Source organism: Lithobates pipiens, unplaced genomic scaffold (assembly GCF_037356315.1).
Source record: "Lithobates pipiens isolate NorthernLeopardFrog02 unplaced genomic scaffold, aLitPip1_a1.2 Scaffold_23, whole genome shotgun sequence".
Classification (NCBI taxonomy): Eukaryota; Metazoa; Chordata; class Amphibia; order Anura; family Ranidae; genus Lithobates; species Lithobates pipiens.
This window is the reverse complement of record NW_027507785.1, coordinates 57,825,200-57,847,105: the sequence shown is the minus strand read 5'-3', so window position 1 is coordinate 57,847,105 and position 21,906 is coordinate 57,825,200. Positions and strand designations below refer to the sequence as shown.

Here is a 21,906-nt window from a genome sequence, read left to right as displayed (position 1 = left end):
GCCCCTTACCACGTGATCAGCTGTCAGCCAATGACATCTGATCACATGATCTAAACAAAAGCTTGGTAATTGTTTTTTTTTTCTCATGCTGAGAGTGAGGAGAAAAAAAAAGCGCCAATCACCAGCTTATCTGTAAGGGACATCGGTCCCGAAGAGGAAGAGGCAATTCTACCTCATCTGTGCCATCAGTACCCCCTGCCAGTGCCACCTGCCATTACCACTTGCCAGTGCCCACAGTGCTCTCTATCAATGCCCATCAGTGCAACCTAGCAGTGCTTGCCCATCAGTGTAACCAACCAGTGCCGATCAGTGCCCATTATTGCCACCCAGTGCCCATCACTGCTGCATCATCAGCGTACATCAATGAAGGAGAAAAATTACCTGTTTGCAAAATTTTATAACAGAATATAAAAAAATATATATAAAAAATTCTTTAAAAAATGTGGTCTTTAAAAAAAAACAAAAAAACACAACATACATTTGGGTACAGTGTTGTATGACCGCGCAATTGTCAAAGTGCATCAGTGCTGAAAGCTGAAAATTGGTCTGGACAGAAGGGGGGTTTAAGTGCCCAGTAATCAACTGGTCAAAGTAGATCGAAACCTAATTAGTGAAATGTTCAATGATTTACCCTATTAACATATTTACAGCAGCAGTTTACAATCTTTTAAAATTTGCAGTTTTCATTAAAATTATATCCGATTAAGTCCTTGCTCCGGCATGTCCTATTATAGGGAGACAACTGTCCCCCAATTGCACTCTTGCCCCATCCCCTGCAACCCTGTGCCAACATTGCACAGACATTGACCACCGTTATCACAATCATAAACCTGATCCAGAGCAATGATGCCCCTGACATTGGAAATTGTTGCTGCAGGAGATCAGCAAGGGATAAAAAAATAAAAAAAAGTGAAAACTGTATTTTAATCTTAAAAAAATGGCAGTTGTGTATGTCACACGGTGCCTTAGCAAGCCAAATGTCATCCAGTTGGGGTTGAATCCACATTCAGCCTAAAAAAAGCCCAAACCTTTGACATCTTAGACATTATTATCTAATGACATTCTAAAAACCTCTCTTCGGCAAGCTGTCATCCCAACATCCAAGTGGGAATTTCGCGCTCGCAGATCACAAACACCGCACGGTATCGACCAAGCGGAATAATCGAGGAATTTAGGGAATTAATTTTAGGGATTAGTGGTGGAATGTTTACACTCTAATGGAGTTACAATTACACGCAATTAGCGGTGCGTTTCCAATACTTCCATGTGCGCCGCAAACATCAGAATCAATTTTATTTTAAATACTTAGGGTTGGGCGGGAGGAGGCAGGAGTAACTGTCAACATGCATGGTTGTCAGTCCCGGTGGAAAAACTCTGAACACTTCAAAGGCCTTAAACATTTAACCAGTTGGCTTCAGACCTATGAAGCAGTTGACACAGATCCCAGGGAGAGCTCAAGGAAGATTTTTTTTTATATTCCCAAACTGAAAGGGGGCACCGACTGTTTCACCGAGTGGAAAAAGGATTATAACCGACAATAGAGACAGTCACCAGCTTTGAATTCCTAAGACCCAAAACAGCTTATGTTGTCTACAATTCAAGGTCACTCAAGACGGTCTGAAGAGCAAATCATCTATAAATAAGACAATCTTGCTGCAAGTTTATGATGATTAGTTTGGCTTGACTTTGAAAAGAGCGATTAAAACAAAAACGGAAACCCATCCGAGTCATTGTCACCGATTTCCTTCTGACTGTGTTGGTTGCCCAGGAAGCTTCTGATTTGAATAATTTCGGAGTCGCTGTAACAGGACCGCAGAAAGTAAGAACTCCTGATGACTCCCCATTATTTGGGCGATGGAAATTTGGAAGAAAAAACCCCCAAAAAACAGACTATAATTTACAGAGTTTAAACACTAATGGGATGCAGTCAGTGTTCATTCGACAGTTTTGTACCCGGCTCCTTAGATGCTGACATCACGTTTTGTGGAGCCAGGTGATACCAAAGCTACCCATGGCCGGAATTTTGGCTAATTGAGCAGGAATCAGCCAAAATTCGAGCCATGTATGGCCACCCTTATACTAGAATTCAAGTGGGTGTAAAAGGAACAAGTTTTTTTTTTTTCACCTTCATGTATTCTATGCACGAAGGTAAAAAACCTTGTGTGCAACAGTCAACCCTAATACTTACCTGAGCCCCCTCTATATCCAGTGATGTCCAGGAAAGCCTTGCCTCTCCAAAGACTCGCACTCCTGATTGGCTTTTTGGCAGTAGCGGGAGCCAATGGCTCTAATAGCAAGTAAGCCAATCAGGAGTTGGAGGGGGCGGGGCCTAGCTGCAGCTTTGTGTCTGAATATCCTCACAGAGTGGTGACTCAGGTGCCCCCAGAGCAATCTGCTTGCTCTTGGGGCAGGAGGGAGGTGCCAGGAGTGCCAACATGGGACCAGAGAAGCGGATCTGGCCTGCTCTGTGCAAAGTCACTGCACAGAGGAGGCAAGTAGAACATGTATTTTTTTTTGTTTTTTATAAAGAAGACTTTAATATCACTTTAAAGGCAAAACGTTTTTTTCTTGAAGTTTTGGATAGAGTGGAGACTATGTTTTAGGAACAGATTAGAGATCAGGGTGAGATTATGGTTTAGGGATAGGTCAGAGGCCAGGATGAGACTAGGGTTTAGGGACATATTAGAGGCCAGGATGAGGCTATGATTTAGGGACATATTCTGGAGGCCAGGATGAGGCTATGGTTTAGGGACAGGTTAGAGGCCAGGATGAGGTTATGGTTTAGGGACAGGTTAGAGGTCAGGATGAGACTGTTTTAAGGACATGTTAAAAAGTCAGAACGGGGCTACATTTTAGAAATCAGAATGAAGCTAAATGTTAGGGACAGGTTAGAGGCCAGAATGAGGCTACATCTTAGGGACAGGTTAAAGTTCAAGGTGAACAATATATATATTTTTTAATAGACTGCAGTTACGGTATATTATCTGGTCAGTCTAAAAGCAAAATCAGTGCTTAGTGTAGTTCTTGTTCAAAAAACACTCCTTGTATCTAAGTAAATCTTAGGATAAAGCCTCCTAAACCAAAGAGGAGTGCGCTTTAAGATGAGACAACTGGCGGTTTCCACACACGGCACACTGTGGTTTTGCAATCACTTATTTATACAGCGTACATGTTCTGTAACGTCTTGCGGTGATTTATAAATGGTTATTCTCCTCGATCAGGGAACACGGCGGACCGAAGCGCTCCGGCTGCCTCAGCTCCACCAGCCGCCCTTACTTTGACTTGAAGGCTTTTAACACAAAGTGACATTCATTTAGTGCGCATAATAAATACATAAAGTCAGGCTGTGCTAGATCAAAGAGCGCATAAATGTGACAAAGCCTAAACAAATGTGACAAAACCATAAAAAAAAAAAAAAAAAAAAGAGAGCGAGAGAGAGCGAGCCCGCGAGAGAGAGCGAAATAAGCCACCTAGAAACCAGGAACGCTGTCCACCCAACACTGCACGGCCTCTGGAGAAATTCAGGGTTTATTTTTCCTTTGTACAGAAAATCATTGTGAATGCAACAGCCATCTCGTGAAACTTAAAGTGGACCTTTGCAGTCTGTATGTACCTATAAATCAACCACAATTTTATTTATTTAAAAAAATGCTCCACCTCTTATTAAAAAAAAACACTGGAGCTCCAATAGGAGCCGAGGCCGAGATCAGGTTGTCAGTCTGCTGCAGCTAAGAGAAAGCATGTAGCCCTGGCTCACACAGCTGCAACTTCTAATGCGACTTGCCAGTGAAGAAATGTCACCAGCACACCAAGGATTCCTCAAAAAAAATGTACAAAGCTTTATTTTCGTGGTCACATAGTACATATAAGGAAACGTTTTGGAGCCACACAGTGCCACTTCGTCGGGTAAGTCAGGCACCCGTTATTACCGAATAGCCATTCTCAGGAACATGTGCATGGAGAATATTGTGTTTGGACTTGCTGCAACGTGCGACACAAAGTCGCATGACAAATCAAAACACATTCATTTTAATGGGTGCCATTTTAATTGCTGCGACAGTGACAAAAAAATAAAAAATAAAAAAAATAGTTCCTGCACTACTTTTCTGCGTATTCCTTGTGATATTAATGCCATAGACTGCAATGTTAAAATTGCAAAAGTTACAACTAATTTCTTTGTGACTTTGGCTGCAACTTCAGAGGGTTTTGCAAGTTCAAAAAATGTCACTCTGTATTATGATTGGCCACATTAAAATGCATAGAATGCATGAAGGTAAAAAAAAAAAAAACTGAGCCTTCAGAACCACTTTAATATATCTACTGCTGGGCCCACAATAATGCCTTGTGTTTGAGAAACCAATAAACATTTAAACAGTCGTATCAGGAAACCAGTGAAGCGATCCAAGCGAAGTGACAGTGCTATCAAGGAAATGGGGCAACTGTCTGGCAATTCACTGGACTGGCAAAGTTACACAGAAAAAACAAAAAAAATGCAAATATATTCAATAGCCATAAAGAATATAAAAAATTAAATGTTTTTTCAAACCCAGACATTACCATTGAAAAGTAGCAGTGACATCATCACTGTGCTATACATATCCTGTGCAGAGAGACTATGCTGTGAACAAGGCTACCCGCCGAAACATGGCAGCAGTTACCTTATAACTTGGTTCATCTCAATAAAAGCACATGGATGGATTCCAGAGTGCCGGTGTTCTACCGAGAAGTGTCCCCCCATTGGATAGTGTCCTCCCCGTACTGCACAGGCACATCGCTTGCGCAGTACGGAGGACAAGGAGATGCCGAAAGTCTCCGAAGATGAACGGCGCCTGCGCACTTAATAGTACCTTCTGCCCTGAGTCCAGGTTCAAGCCCCACCATGCAAGTGCACATAGATGATGTAAAACAGCACTAAGTAGCAGGGCCCCTCGCGGGCTTGCTTCGCTCGCCACGCTTTGGGCGCTGCAAATTTTTATTCTAACTCTATGACCACTTGGATGGTGGGGCTTGAACCTGGACTCAGGGCAGAAGGTACTATTAAGTGCGTAGGCGCCGTTCATCTTCAGAGACCTTTGGCGCAGTACGGAGCGGAGCGGACACTATCCGACAGGGGACAGTATTCAACAAGACACAGGTTCTTCCAATTTATTTCTATTCAAGTGTTCGTGACAAGTGGGAGGACGTCTGAACCTGAGCACCTGGAGTGGAGCTAGCAATGATTAACCACCGTGATTGGAGGTTCTCAAAATCAGAGCCGTGTTTGCATATCCTGTGCAGAGAGCAGAGCTGTGGGAGGGTCCTAGTAGGCTCCACCCACTACAGGCTGCAAGCAGAAAGCAAGGGGCGGAGGCAAGACCAGTCGCCCTGCACAAGGTGAAAAAGCAGCAGTGACCGTTCTCTATTACCCAAAGCACAGAGGGAAAGTATCACACTATTCCTGCATAGATCTGGAAGAATTACACAAAGCACACCAAGATTCAAGGGAGCACACGTGTGATAAATGCATTTTGACAATATTTGCTTATCCTGGAGTCCAGCTTTACCCGCTTGCCACTCACGTAATGCACATGTGTGGTGGAAAAGGCCACTTCCCCGACCACGCTATAACCAAAAGACCGCTACAACACAGTCGCCCAGTTCTGGGAGGGCATCCATTGACATCCTTCCAGAACCCCCACCTCCCGCATGCCCCTTGGGGCGTGCTCTGTGACCAGATCGCCAATCACAGCAGCCCTTTACTATGTGATCAGCTGTGTCCAATCACAGGTGATCACATGTAAACAGACTCGCCGTTTATCGGCAGCTTTTTCTTCCTACTCTGTGTGTGAGGAAAGGAGGGACATTAACCGGCAAGCCTGTCAGCACATGGTTTACACTGATAAGGGCAATAATCATCGGTGCCCCCCCAACAGCGCCCCTCAGTGCCGACCCAACAGCGCCCCTCAGTGCCGACCCAACAGCACACAGTGAAGGAGAAAAATTACTTATTAGCAAACGAAGAATTTTTTTTCGGTTGTTTAGCAAAAAAGTAAAAAAAGTCAGTAGTGATTTAATGCCACCAAAAAAGGTCTCAAAAAAATAAAAAAAATAAAAATGTCATATATAGTGTTACATGACCGCGCAATTGACAGCGATGAAAGCTGAAAATTGGCCTGGGCAGGAAGGGGGGTGAGCACACTGACAGCACAGTGACCGAGCTGCCACACAGTCCCTGATCATGTGGCCACTGGGACATCCAATCACCCCCGGGTGTAAAGACCCTGTCAAAGGGATGTTAGGGCTGGGTGAGAAGGGAATAAAAAAAAAAAAAAAAAAAAAAGTACAGTACACATTCCTTTTTTCTATGGGCCTTCTGGCTGAGCTAGTGATGTCAGGGGTCGACGGAGGTTGCATTAAGACACCTATTTACCATTTAGTACTTTGAGTTCAGATCAGTGTGTCCAGGGGGTGTGTCCATGACAGCCGGTCCGACAAGAAGCAGTTTTGTTTTTTTAACAAAGGTGAACTTTATTCAAACAAAAAACAAACATACAGGTCAGCCAATAGCGTACAGTCCGTCAATACAATATCCATGTACATACATCAATCAGAATACAAATCTCCAAATAATGGGCATGTGCAAGAAACGTGCATAGAATTAGTCAACTTCTGCGCCAAATTGAACGGCGTTTGGTAAGGGGAGTGGGGGAAAGAAATAGTGCAGGGTCCCAGAGGCATAGGGAGACATTACCAGAAAAGGGGAAGTGCGGGGGGGGGGGGGGGGGGTCGGGAATGCAGGAGAGGGGCAAGGGTGAGCCAAAGGCCCGACAGAGGTGGGGGGGAAGGGGGGGAGAGGGTGGACAGGGAAAGGGGGTCATCCGTAGATCAAGTAACAAACACCAAACGCACGTCCCTTGCTCCCCGCCGTTGGATCATCAATCCCCATCTGGGTCAGGGGGAGACACCTCCAACGACAGGGAGCCCTACGAGTCTATCCAAGAGGACCAGATTTTGTCAAATTTTTGCAGACAATTTCTATTGATATACGTAATTTTATACAGCGGTAAAACAGCATTTAAGGTATTTCTCCAGGCAGTGACAGTGGACGGGAGCTCAGACCTCCATTTCGACAAGAAGCAGGTTGACCGATGCTGGTCATCATTCAACCTAGAAGAGGAACACAGTCTAGTAGAGTGTGGGGGTGGGGGGGAAACAGGGCCGGTTTGAATGTGACTACTACAGCACAGGCTGCTTTTTTATTTGTAATAGTTTTTTTTAAATCTAGAGTTCTTCCTTAAGACTGAAGCACACTGTTGTCTTTACCCCCCCCAATGTACACTAATCCATCAATCACACGTCTCTCCATGTAACAGACAGATATTATATTGCTTTCTACAATCACACAATCCACTTTTTCTACAATTGCCTTCTTGAATTTTAAGTGGAAAAAAAAAAAATATATATATAAAAAAAACAAAAAAGTGCTTTTACTGCTGTAGAGCCGTGCCTCGATCTATCAATCAGTAAAATTCCCCCTGAAAGGTAGCAGAAAAACAATCACGCACAAAAAAAAGCAGATCATTACCTGGTCATATGACCACTTTTGCTACTCTATAATTGTCATGGCAACCGACCCTATTCAAAATGTCCGCACAATCGAACAAAGAAGGGGGCTGCATGTAGAACGACTTCAATCGCCATAAATCTTTCCCACAGCTGGATTTCTGTTATAATATTTTCCCTTTTACTTAGAAAAAAAAAAATCCCAGGCTGAGAGTCTCGCTTCGCTCTACAAAAAAAAAAAAAAAAAAAAAAAGCGTGCCGGCGAGTTCACTACCAAATCCTGATTCGTTAGGGAACATCACTGTCATACCGAAAAGCTTTTGTATTTCTGTTTTTCTGCATTCAAGGAAAGAATATACAGAGACACCTTCATTAAGACACCCATAAAGTGGAAAGAATATTCGTGATTTTTTTTAGTTCGTTAGGTTGGTGTATAAAGGTGAAGGATCAATAGCATTTTTGTAGCATGCCAATTTCCACAGGTTATAGTTTAACCACTTGACCTCCAGAAGAGGCGCCCCCTTTTTTACGATACGGCACTGCGGTATTTTACCTGACAATTGCAACACTGTAAATACATTTTATGGCATTTTTTTCCCCACAAATCAAGAAAAGCTTTCTTTTGGGGGTATTGGGATCACCTCTGTGGTTTTTATTTTTTCCGCTATAAACAAAAAAAGACTGACAATTTTGAAAAACAAAAAAATTAATAAAAATTAATAAAAAAAAAAAATCTATTTTTTACTTTCTGCTATAAAACATATCCAATGAAAACATTTTTACTACAATGTAAAGTAGTGAGTACAGCTTGTATAACGGTGTAAATTTGCTGTCCCCTAAAAATAACTCAACACACAGCCATTAATGTCCAAGTCACTGGCAGCAAAAGTGAGTACACCCCTAAGTGAAAATGTTCAAATTGGGCCCAATTAGCCAGTTTCCCTCCCCGGTGTCATGCGACTCATGAGTGTTACAAGGTCCCAGGTATGAATGGGGAGCAGGTGTGTTAAATTTGGCGTCATCGCTCTCACTCCCTCATACTGGTCACTGGAAGTTCAACATGGCACCTCATGGCAAAGAACTCTCCATGGAGTCAGCCTGTAGGTCTTTGTGTACATCTATTTCACCAACAAGAACAGTGAGCGGCACAGCAGTGATATCACCAATTTCTTACTCCATATCTGGGAGATGAGTAGTCAGAGGCAGAATGGTCAAAGATCACGTGTCAAACACGGCCCAGGGGGTGAATCTAGCCCACTGGGCCATTTCATGTGGCCCTTGAACCTCTGCTGCAGCGGCGGCACCCCACTTATCTCCAATCCCCAATTTTCTCCAGCAGTTAGCAGGAGAGAGAAGAACAGAACTCCTTTGTCAGATCCTATGCTTCTCTAGGCAGTCGCTGAGAGGTTTGTCTCTGCCCCTCCTCCTAAAAATCCTATGCTTCTCTATGCAGCCGCAGCACCCTCTCCTTTCCACCTCCCCTGGTCACAGTATTCAGCAGACTCTGGCAGCCGACTCCAGCCCTCCCGTGGTCCTCCTCCAGACTCCCAGCTCTGCCCCCAGCAGCACAATGACTTTTGATGATGGGGGCTCTAGACATCTAGTCTTCTAGATACAAACAGCTCTTTGAGGGCAATCATAATGCTGATGCGGCCCACAGTGAAATTGCATTTTGACACCCACGTCCTAGATGATCTTTCACTGCAGATATACAGCTGAGGCTGGCTTAAGTCACAGAAAGTGCATTGCCATTATTCTAATCGTATTCTAGCCAAAATGGAAGATTGGGTACTGTTTTGGCACAAAGTGACACTAAATTCTTTTTTTTTTTCCCATTTGACTTGAGAATATGTAATTGTTTGCTTTCTGGAAACTGCTACACCCTGCCTCCCTGTTTGTGGGTGTTTTCTTTAGTTAACCGGCCACCCAGACGACACCGGTGCGTGTGCGCTCCCGGCTCAGGCTGTGTGTTTCCATTCAAAGACCGTGACCGGCAAGCCTACTTTCACTGTCTCCTCTATAACCCAGAAGTTGGGGGAATGATGCAGATTGTGGAGGACCTGATGGTGATAAGTCACAGTAGGTCAAGTGCTGTCAACGAATTAAGCTAAAAAAAAGCTAAGCCTTTAGTACTGCTTTAGAAATTCTGGATTTTCCATATAAAAAATAGCCAACCTTCCCTTCTTCATTTCAGTTCCACTTTAAATACACAATTTTTGTTTTATATTGTAGCATTTAAAAGTTTTTTTTTAAAGATTTATACTTACCTAGGTGGCTTCCAACACTGAGACACGAGCGATCGAGTACCACCGATCTCTTGGTTCTCACAGCTCTGTGAACAGAGAGCTTGTGACTGTCAGTCAGCAGCCCTGCTCTTGCTGGAGCGATGGGCTATGGAGGGGGGCGGGAGCAGCCGGCTCAGGCATGTGGGTGGATCCCAACACCATTGTCACGATCTCGCCTGAGCCAGGACCAGCTCTGACGTCAGTGGGCTTTAGCCCGCTGTCTGCTGAAAATGGGTCACAGGAGTACAGAACAACCCGGACTCCTGTGATCCACAGGAGCAGTACAGCCAAACATGCTTTAGCAGTACTTTTCCTTTAATACATGACAAAGGGTTACCAGTACAATATAGGTTAGCTAAAGACACAGCACAGCAAACTACGTTCTTTTCAAACACGCTCTCTGATTGAAAACTCACAGGACGGGGGTGGATTATTAAGTCACTGCTGACTATTGACATGTGTGTATAAAATGTAGCTGGAGCTACTGACCTCTGTTAACATGATTTACATAGGAACTGAGAAAGGTGGATAGGGGCCTAAAAGCTTACCTGCTGGCTGGATTTAGGAATACATAATCATAGACAATAATTGTTTACATATAAATAATTAAAATTATATATATTTTTTTCATTCCTGAACAAAGAGTTCACAAAGCCAGTGTACATTCCCTTTAGACAATAACCACCCATCAAGTGATATTTTCCAGTTATAGGTGAAGTAAAGTCTTTACCTTGGGTATGTGTCTGCATGTCAAGAGCCAGCTCCATAGGAAGGACACAGTTAACCAATGAGGATATAATGGAAGCATCCAGACTGCACATGGCCCCGAAACACTTCAGCAGCAGCAGACGGAGGGGAACCCTGTGCTCCTGTCATTTAGAAGAGATATAACAAAAGCATAGATGTTAAAAAACACAATCACTATAAAGAACCAATAAAGCCTTAGCCACAAACACAAACATCCTACTAGGAATCAAGCATACTGGTATCATGGCATTTTCTCGCCCCCCCTTTTGGTGACACGTCCTTGTAAAGGGGAAGGAGACCTGTGATTGCCTGTTCGTTGATCTCCCCTACCTAGTAATAAGTGGGAAGTAACGTGCATTACATCACTTATGGGCTTCTGACATCACCTAGGGGAATATATAGGGTCCCAAAGCTTGTCTATTTCGCATTAAAAAAAAATAGCTTGTTGGGTATTTTTGGTGAAATAGCTGTTTCTACACACATTAAACGATTATTTTATATTTTTTCGCCAGAAAGACCATTTAACTGAGCTGGAAGGGAATCCTCCCAACCCACTATAACCACCTGGCTTCAATTGATTAATAATAGTCTACCCTTATATAATCTCACTTTTGAGCTACGAAAACGACCTCTCCCCTTTGACAAACTATGGAATAGATGGCCATCTAGTCCTCTTGCCTTAGCACCTTTGAGCTCAGGAACTTAGTCTATGGTGCTGACATTTTTCTCTCCTGCATGACTCCATGACCCAGTACATGTGTTATGCCTTATATTTTCTTGCTATAACTCAGATCTAAGTGTTGCAGCTGTATTTTCATGTATGTATACATTATATGTGAGACTAGGGAGGCACAGTCTGGTTTTGGTTGGGGTTGTAACCTTTATTGTTTATGTAAAATCTCAATAAACATATCTTTAAAAAAAAAAAATAGCACTATTTTATTATCTGCTTTCAGAAAACATATACACGTTTGGGGACTTTAACTGAATCTCAGCTCAATTCAGGGGCTTAACTAGAACCTTCAGGGCCCCGATGCAAGAAACCATGAAGGACCCCCTTTAACCCTGGCTGGGGCTCTTCCCTTTAAGCTTGAGGCCCTTCCCATTGATCCCAGGGCCCTTTGTTATGGTCCTGCAGTGGGACTCTTCCACATGTTTTGCAGCGGGCTTCCTCCCTGCCGTCTTGGGGCACCCCACAGTGGCGCAACGTGCGGGCCCGGTTGCAAATGTGAACTTTGTGACCCTGGTAGTTCCGCCACTGGTGCCAGTAGTTTATTATTTTTGTTATATATATATTTTTTTTACCATTTTATTTATTTACAATTTTCTTTTATAAGCCCCTTTGGGGGGCTTTGGTGAAATATCAGGGGTCCAAACAGACCTCTGATGTTTCCCCTTTGAGACAGGGAAAGGTGCCTCAGCTGCACAAAATGAATGGACAGGAACAGCTCTGTACAGAGCTTCCCGTTCATTCACAAACTGAAGCATAGTAAACACTGTTTACGGTACCGATCACTCACTGTGTCCATTCAGAAAAGGAAGGGGCTGGTAAATTATATATTTACCGGCCCCTTCCCCCACTTTTCATCCTGGCAGACACCCCCCCCCCCCCGCAGAAGCTGGTGGGTGAGGGGAAGAGGGGAAGAAGGAAATTAGCAGCCATGAGGAGGGACCAGGGGAGCACACAGGGGCCCGAGAGACAAGTAACCTGGATAGGAGGGACGGCATATTGAACAACTGATCCCCTCCATTTTCCTCCTGCAGCCGCTGAATGCCTGCAGGAAGGAGAGGAGGATAAGCGGGCTTTCAGTAGCCGCAGGAGGAAGATAGAGGGTGTCAGTAACTCTATACGACGCCCCCACCGCCCCTTCTATCCAGCTGTATAGGGGAGCCGTGTGGGCCCCCTGGAGTATAGGGCTGGGTCGCAATTGCGACCTCTATAGTTAAATCCCCTGCTAAAATTATTTTAAAAAAGCCACTAAAAGAGATCTGGCAGTAAAACGAGATGATAACAGAGATGGAGATGATAGAGATGGAGATGATAGGGATAGAATGGGAGGATTGCTGTGAAAATGTTTGGTCTGGTGACAGGGACGCTTTAAAATCTGGAGGGCTGGGGGTTGGGGTGAAGAGAGGGGGAAGGGTGAAAGCTGGAATTGGGCTTTTAGGTATATAAAGCAGAAAAGGACAAACTCAACAAGACCACGAGGGGATTCAGGAAAAAATAAAAAAAGTGAAATAAAACGAAATGCTGCCAGGAAATATTGCTTTGTTTGCGGGCTGCCAGATGCTTTCCTCTGCTCTCTACACTCCGGTAAACTTGCCTTACTCTGTGCCAGGAATCACGGGAGACTCCACTCACCATCTGATAATAGGACACCAGAGACTGAACAGCCTCAGCCTGGTTCCTCTTGCACATCTTCTTACACACTTCGGGGTCTGCGTCGGTCTGAAAAGAGAAGGGCAGCTAATTTACTGCTTGTGAATGAAGACAGATTATGGGGCAAATTGGGGCCCCAGGAAAGGTAACAATTTTTGGTCCCCATCCCTTTGAGAAGGTTTGCACTAAACACAGATATGCCCACCAATAGACATGTGCAGAACAAAAAAAAAAAGGTTTTGTTTCGATCTGTTATTTACATAAATTTGTTTAGTTAAATGTATTTAATTTGTTTTCAGAACTTATTTTGTTTATTCAAATTCAAATAGAATTCCATTTAAAATCAATTTTATTCTATTTGAAATTTGAATTTTGGAAGATCGTTATATTTGTTCTATTCCAATCTATTCTATTGTTTTTTTCTTCTTGTCTTTTCTAATTTTCTACTTGAAAGTCAAATTTATTCTATTCGAAATTCGAAAAAAGTTCAATTGTTCTAGTGACTAGTCTTTCCATTTTATTCTATTCTTTTCTTTTCTATTTGAATTCTAATTTATTCTATTAGAATTTAAGAAAATATTTATATTCCATTTTATTCCTTTATTTTCTATTCTACTGAATTTTCAGGTTATTTTATTTTGTTTAACACTTTTTATTTTCTATTCTGTCCCTTTTTTTCCCTATTCTTTTATTTCCTATTCTGTTTCACTCTATTATATTATGTTCTAGTCTATTCCTTTATTTTCTATTGTATTTTAATTCTCTTTGGAAATACCAATTCTATTCGAAAACTATTCAAAATTTTGCCTGAAATTTTGATTAATTAAATTTGGATTTATTGTAATTCGTTACTATTGTATTTTGGAACTTCAGATACATCCGAATAATGAAAAATGTGTCCAAATTTCAAAACGAACCGCACATGTCTACACCCCAAGTACATCTATTTCCTTGGTGAAATGAAGGTCTGACAGCTCGGATCAATCATGCTATCCCCCTTGGTTTAGTACAGGAGCATGAAGGTGAAGTCTAAACCCAAAATGAAAAATGAAACATATTGCTGCTTTCCAGTCCTTAAATGTGGTGGCTTCATCAGTTTTTTTTTTGCAGGTTTTGCCCCCCATTTATTTTTTATCTGGCGGCACACTTCCTGTTCAAGGGTGACAACATTCACTCCCTATGGAGGGGAAGCATTGTCACCCTGGGATGTGTTCCTGATTTGAACTTTAACCACCACCCCTTTCCTCATCTCCATTACATAGAGGAGCGTTGCTTTGTAGGTTCAGAAAAACCTACCAAAATGACTAAAACGGTTTGAGATTTCATTTCAGCTCACAAAGAGTGACAAGGGCCTTTTTAGCAGGGTCAATAGCTATTAAAGTGATTGTAAACCCTTACAAACCACTTTGACCTAAAGGTAAGCCTAGATTAAGGCTTACCTGTAGGTCCAAGAAATATCTCCTAAACCTACACGGTTTAGGAGATATTTGCCCGAAGACAGGCACCACTGTCTATGGCGCATGAGCCGTAGACAGCGGTGCACAGGCGCACTGAGCGCGGCATCGTCAATGACGAAGATGCTGCGCGTGGCGGCTCCCGTGCGCATGCGTGGGAGTGACGTCATCGTGGCTTCGCCGAATGACAGCAGCGGAGCTGCGAGACCCCACCGAGAAGATGGATACGCTGGACTACAGGGGGTCAACGGTGACTTTGCTGGCTCCTGTGTCAGGTAAGTGACACATAATGGGGTAGTATGCGATGCACAGTAGTCCATTATGTTTTACCTTTGAAGGGAATGAAAGAGGAAGTAAACCCATCAGGGTTTACTTCCTCTTTAAGCTGTATTTGCAGAAAATGTACTTGGCCTAAAAGAAAGAAAAAAATTAAATTTGGTGACCGCCTTAAGGACATGTAAGCTGCAAGACATGGCCCAATCAAAGACTGTCACCTATCCTTACACCCGTCTCCTCTATTCACAAAATTATTTGTATTTTCACAGAATGCATTCTATGAATGGAAGAAAGGCAGGTGAACGATATGAATGGAGAAGTGGACTCTGAGGAGGATTCAGAATCACTGAAGGTACATTTTTTTACAGTAACCAGCAACACCTAGGATACTCTTCATTAAACACCTTGCACAAGGGCAATTTAGCTGCAGTGCATCCCTATCGGCATTTTAATGCACTCATATGTGACAGGTCGTGTCCAGGTCTTCTGTATTCTGGAACCTCGCCCCCCTAGTGCACAGGGCCCTGAAACCCAGTACCACTTGCAAACAGCATTCAGCCCTGCCCAGCCGGAGTCTGCCATAGACTGACAGGCTGTCTGTTGCACCTGTCCCTCCTATGCGCACTAAAATGTCAGAAGGGACAGACTGCAGCTGGACGGCCCTGTATGCAAGAGGCCTTACTGGTAAGTTATGTCTCCAGTGCTATATCTCCCAAGAAATGTTTACCACTTCCCTACCACACATAGTCATATGACATCCTTGAATTTGTGCAGGGATATCTGAATGATGCCTGTAGCTACATGTATCATTCAGATATCATTCTTTCCAGCCGACGATTCTGTGCACGATAAGAATGATCATAGCAGTAGCCGTCGCTTGATTGTTTTTATAGGCAACGTCGTTCCCCCCCCACTGCCACCCTATGCTTCTCCAGGCTCTCCCGTGCCATCGGGGGCCCGGAGAAAGATTCGGCCGGCAGAGATTTCCGGTGACCAGATGGTCACCAGTCATCTCTATGACCGTTGGAGGCCTGTGCGCGACGTTATGACGTCATACACGGGTTCCCAGATGTAAACAAAGCCACGATCGCGGCTGTCAGCATGAAATCAGGGAATTTTTTTTCTCGATCTCATGCTTTCCAGCCTGGAGGAGAGATGTGGGGCCTTATTGACCCCGCATCTCTCCATAAAGAGGACCTGGCACAATAGATTCCTATTACAAGAAATGTTTAAATTCCTTGAAATAGGAATAAAAGCGATTACATTTTTTTTTTTAAAGTGTAAAAATATAAACTATTCCGTAAAATAAAAAAATAGAAAATAATAAAAAAAAATTTTTTAAACGCTTCTGTCCCGGTAGCTTGCGCTGAGAAGCAAACACACACCCAAGTCCCACCCACATATGTAAACGCAGTTCAAACCACACATGTGAGGTATCGCCGAGTGTGTTAGAGCATATGCAACAATTCTAGCACTAGACCTCCTCTGTAACTAAACTGGTAACCTGTAAAAATTTAAAAGGGTGACGTGTTAGGTATCTATTTACTCGGCGTAACATCAACTTTCACATTATACAAAAAAAAAAAAAATTGGGCTAACTTTACTGTTTTATTATTTTTTAATTCATGAAACAGTTTTTTTTTCCTAAAACGTTCGAAATATTATTATGCAAATACCGTGCGAGATAAAAAGTTGAAATGACTGCCATTTTATTCCCTAGGGTTGCTGCTAAAAAAATAAATAAAATAAAAAAAAATACATAATGTTTGGGGGTTCTGAGTAATTTTCTAGCAAAAAAAGTGATGATTTTTACATGTAGGAGAGAAGTAGAGAATAGGCCCGGTATGGAAGTGGTTAAACTTCAGCTTTCAACCACTTGTGTTTTTTTTATGTGGTGCAGTGATAATGTGAAATTCCCACACCTTTCTCAAATGTACAGGTGATGGGAGCAACAATGACTACAGCTGGACACGTGATTTTAATTTGCACCATGATAGGGACTTGAAACCGTTAGATACCCACCAAAATGACCAGAAGCTCCTCCAAATAGCAAAGGATGACATTCTCATCTTCGTACAGAGCCCAGCTCCGCTGCTGTGCGTCATCTTTGTGCCGGGCCAGGTCTGTAAAGATAACCTCCAAACGCTGCTCATCATGGCAGATCTGCCCAGATGGTAATCCAGACCTGGAATCCTGTCAACCACAAAAGATTTATTTAGGCATTCATAAAAAGGTTAAAAAAAAAAAAAAAAAAAAAAAAAAAAAAAAGAAGGAAGGATAAAATGAGAAGCTTCAAGTGATACTAAAAAGGTGTGTGTGCGCTCCTGAGCGCGCGCTGTGTGCCTCCATAGACACACAGAGCCAGTAACCCAAGCCCTTGCTCTGTCCCAGCAGGGAGCAGTGCTGGAGATGGAGACTTCGCTGGAGCAATGACATGGAGTCGGGTAGCAGGTAGTGTTTAGGGACGTGGGGTCCAGGTCAAGTAGTGGGCCTTTTTAGTCTTGGCATCTGTTTACCTTTTATTTTCTTTGATATCAATTCGATGAATTTGTTTGCGACATTAATGGCTGCATGTGTTAATTTGAGGGGACAGCAAATGTACACTGTTATACAAGCTGTACACTCACTACTTTACATTGTAGACAAGTGTCATTTCTTCAGTGTTGTCACATGAAAAGAAAGAAGAAAATATTTACAAAAATGTGAGGGGTGTACTCACTTTTGTGAGATAGTGTGTGAGTACACACACACACACACACACACACACACACACACACACACAGTTGTGCTCATAAGTTTACATACCATGGCAGAATTTATGATTTCTTGGCCATTTTTCATAGAATATGAATAACACAAACACTTTCTTTCACTCATGGTTAGTGTTTGGCCGATTAAACTGTGTTTTCTCTTTTTTAAATCATAATGGCAACAGCAACTACCCAAATGACCCTGATCAAACATTTAAATACCCCAGTTCTTAATACTGTGTATGTATCACTTTAACATCAATGACAGCTTGAAGTCTTTTGTGGTATTTGTGGATGAGGCTCTTCATCTTCTCAGATGGTAAAGCTGCCCATTCCTCTTGGTAAAAAGCTTCCAGTTCCTGTAAATTCTTGAACGGCACATCTGAGATCTCCCCGGAGAGGATCAATGATAGGTCAGGAGACTGAGATGGCCACTCCAGAACCTTCACTTTATTCTGCTGTAGCCAATGACAGGTGGACTTGGCCTTGTGTTTTGGATCAGTCATGTTGGAATGTCCAAGTACGTCCCATGTGCAGCTTCCTGGCTGATCCTTTTGACAATTCTTTTGCTTTCCCCATGACTCAGAATCCAGAAACGTCAGTGCAGCACTGGATGAAAGATGTAAGGGTCTGTCAGGAGTCTAGAAATGCATTGACCTTTTATACACACACACTAATTACAAGCAAACAGATAACAGGTGAGGATGGTTACCTTTAATAGCCATTCAAACCCCCTTATGTCAACTTGTGTGCATGTTATCAGGCCAAAATCACTGGGGTATGTAAACTTTTAAACAGAGTCATTTGGGCAGTTTCTGTTGCCATTAGGATTTAAAAAGAGTAAACACAGTTGATTAATAATAAATGGCTTCAGCCAAACACCAACCATGAGTGAAAGAAACGTTTTTGTTTTATCATTCATATTCTCTGAAAAATGGCAAATAAATCAAATTCTGCCAGGGTATGTAAACTTAAGAGCTCAACTGTATAAATATTTATATATGATAAATACAGACATACAGATTTTTTATTTTGTATAGTTACTAATGTGGTCTTGCTTATGCATAGTAGAGGTTTTGAATCAGACACCGACAATGAAGCCCAAAAGAAGTGGCTTATGCTGCAAAAAACTTGTAGGCAGATCCTGTGCAATACACAATATGCCACGTCTTTTTTTTTATACGTGGGCTTAAACGTGCCCTTACCTTTTTGATGTGATGTTTTGCATGAATAAAAATCTTGTATATTATACATATCTGTGTGATACAGTTTGACATATCCATGAGAACCACCATTTAAAGTCCCACTTTTACACCATTTTCTTTTGTCTCTATACCAGGCTGGTACTTCCTATAGTTTAAGGCTGGTTTAGTATTCCCTCTACAAGTCCCTTGCTTCTATACCACATCTACTATTTTCGGCTTAAACGTATCCGTAAAGACTAAGCACTTTTGCCCCTCATCTGGAGTCTGCCTAGTTCATGGGTGTCCTGTGCCCCAACCCTCTTTCCCAAGAATGCTGCGTGAAAGTCCTACTCCATTTCTTGCATCTAAAAGTGACTGGTGCCCATCTATACACATTTATTTATTATTGCTGAGGACTAGACCCTGAGGGTCCCACATGCCTTTGGGGGGTCAGAAGAATGCTGTATTCACAGAAGTTACATAGTCAGTGGCCATACAACAGCTAAGAGGGAGCATTGCGGGACCTGGGAGAAGAAGTGGCAGAGGAGATAGCACTGGCATCATATGCAGTGACAACTAGAAGCTGGACCCATCATTGCTGAAGGAGGGATGGCACACTGGTAAGTGTACCTTATTGCACAGCTGCACATTATGGCATAAGTCCACCATCAGCTTTTCTTTTTTTTCTTTAAAATGTTTTAACATTAAAAGACCTACAGAGCAAATTCTAACACACCTATTTCCTTTGTTACCTTGCCTGAACTCCTAGTTTCTGACTTATTCATAAGAGGATATGGATTGGCAGAGGGGGGCGATTATGCCTCACGGCAGCTACCCACGGCCCAGATCCAATAAAATTGCGCCATGCACAAGAGGATTGGGGCATCTGGCAATACAATACACAGCTCTTGGATAATCTTCCTGTACGATATTAAAAATCAGTTTTAGGAAACCATGGAAATCAGCCAGTAATCTACTAATGCTATGCAGGAGAACTGCAATTGTACTAAAAGTGAGAACAATCAATAAAGGTTTCTTTAGGAGAACCAGTTAAGTATATATATATATATATATATATATATATATATATATATATATATATATATATATATATATATATATATATATATATATATATATATATATATATATACACACACACACACACACACATACATTATATATATATATATATATATATATATATATATATATATATATATATATATATATACATATGCATACATACACACATATACATACACACACACATCAGAAATGGTGGCCTTATTTTGCAGTTACATGTGCCACGTTTATCATTCAAAGGAAGTCATTGAGCTCCAATTTGGTGACTTGGCTAAGGTTGAGATGGTGTCCCTGGACTTGCTGCAATTTTTCAGTTTAGTCTCCCTGTAAATTTATAGCAAGTTGACTAAATGCAGCAGCGGAAGAGCAAAAGCAGCATAGTAAGCATATGCTTTTGGGGAAGCAGTGTCCAGTAGGGGTGCTCTGCTGTCATTCTGGCCCTTTGGTGGAAATGGCTGGCTGTATAGTATCTCTGCTGGTATGATGGGGGCCCTGAGGAACCTTCCCGATGTGTTAATAAATTTGTAGCATTCAGCACATTAGCTGTGGGCCAGTAATACGTCCCTATCATGGAAGGTTCCAAGGGATCCAGCGCCTTCTGATTTTAATGAGGTTACCTGGGGTCTGGTTATGGGCTGGGAAGGAAGAGAGCCCAGGGTATCAGTGTCCCCTGCAAGTTGGTTGCCCCAGGGATGCTCTTAGTATCACTTAGGCCTGGGAAACCCATGCTGAGAATGGGCACATGGCCACGATACCTGTTGCTTTTCCAGTACAATGCCCTTAGGCTAAGTTCAGGGCAATTTTTGTTGCCAGACTGCAAAACCTAGCCAATGCACTGGCGCTTTGATTTTTTTTTTCTCTCCAAGTGTGTGTCATTTGCACTTTTGATCGTTTCTTTTCACTTTGATGTAAGGTGCGGGCATTCAGGTCTACCCTGAAGACTAGACAGAGGATGTGCGGCCATTAGGTTCCTTTCTCCCCTGAAGCAGGGGGTCTCTGTTTGGAAGAGCCCCCCACCTAATACTCGTTGGTCAGCTTCGGCTGACCATGGAGAGTGGTATGCCAGGCCTTTTGGCTAGGTGGGCCACGAGTGTGCCAAGCCTTATGCCCCAGGGGTCATGGAAGATCCTAATTCTTTGGGAGGTGGACTAGAGACACACCTTTAAGTGCACTTTTTCGTGTGCGTTTTTCAAATGCACTTTTGTGTTTACTTAACAGGAGTTTTGTTTTCGTGCACCACCGTGGGTTAAAGGGATTGTAAAGGCTTGTTTTTTTTCTTTTTAAATAAAAAACATGTTATACTTCCCTGCTCTCTGCAGTTGGTTTTGCAGAGCAGCCAAGATCCTGCTCTTCCCTGGTCCCTCTTTGCTCCTTTTAGACCCTCCTTCCTTTGTCCCTCAGCCAGCAGCTTACTACAGGGGGCACCCAGGCCAAGTCAGAGCTCTGTGTATGCATTCAGACACGGAGACCCAACCTGCCCCCCCCCACCCCAATCCAATTGGCTAACTGACTTTGATAGCCAATGACACTGCTGCTCTCTCTCAGCCAATCAGGAGAAGTATATTGGATGGCTGAGGGGATTGTGGTCATTGCTGGAAAGAGAAGGGGCTCAGGTAGGTAATTGGAGGGTGCTACACACAGGTTTTGAATGCATGAAGATTAAAAAAAATTAAAAATTAAAAAAAACTGCCACCTTTACAATTCCTTTAAGGTGATTCCGTTGCTTAGCCCCGTGTGGTCAAAATTTGAGCATTTTAAAACATCACAGTTTGTTTAGATGGGGCAGGCCTCCGGTGACCCCACCCCATGGCAATATAAGTAGTGGCACACCGTGCACCTGGCATTAGAGCGGGAGAGAGCGTCAAATCAACATCAGAAGAACAGAAGGAGAAGAAGACAGCGGGGAAGACTGGGCAAAATAGCGAGAAAAAGAGCAAGAAGACCCAGCAGAAGACAGCGGACAGAGGGAGAAGAAACCTAGAGAGAGCAGAGAAGAGCCGGAGAGAGGAGAAGAACCGGCAGAGGGAGAAGACATAAGCAGAGGAGGCAGAAGATCCAGAGGAGGGGAGAAGAAGTCGGAAGAGACGCCCGAGCTGCTTAATAAATTACTTAAAAAATTGTCATGGAGTTTCCCTTCAAGATCATCAGAGCACCAGTCACATGCCAAAGTCGGATCAGTCAAGATGGCGATCCGACTTCAGT

General features: G+C 42.8%; 1 protein-coding gene across 1 annotated transcript in view; it reads right to left on the bottom strand.

The window, feature by feature from the left end:
- NCKIPSD (NCK interacting protein with SH3 domain) overlaps nucleotides 1-21,906 on the bottom strand; it is a 131,841-nt gene that overhangs the window by 24,890 nt on the left and 85,045 nt on the right. The window contains exons 6-8 of the mRNA XM_077451690.1: nucleotides 16,707-16,877; nucleotides 12,937-13,023; nucleotides 10,558-10,696 (exon numbers count right to left, since the gene is read on the bottom strand). Coding sequence (XP_077307816.1) covers nucleotides 10,558-10,696; nucleotides 12,937-13,023; nucleotides 16,707-16,877 — 397 coding nt within the window. The remainder of the gene's footprint in view (nucleotides 1-10,557; nucleotides 10,697-12,936; nucleotides 13,024-16,706; nucleotides 16,878-21,906) is intronic.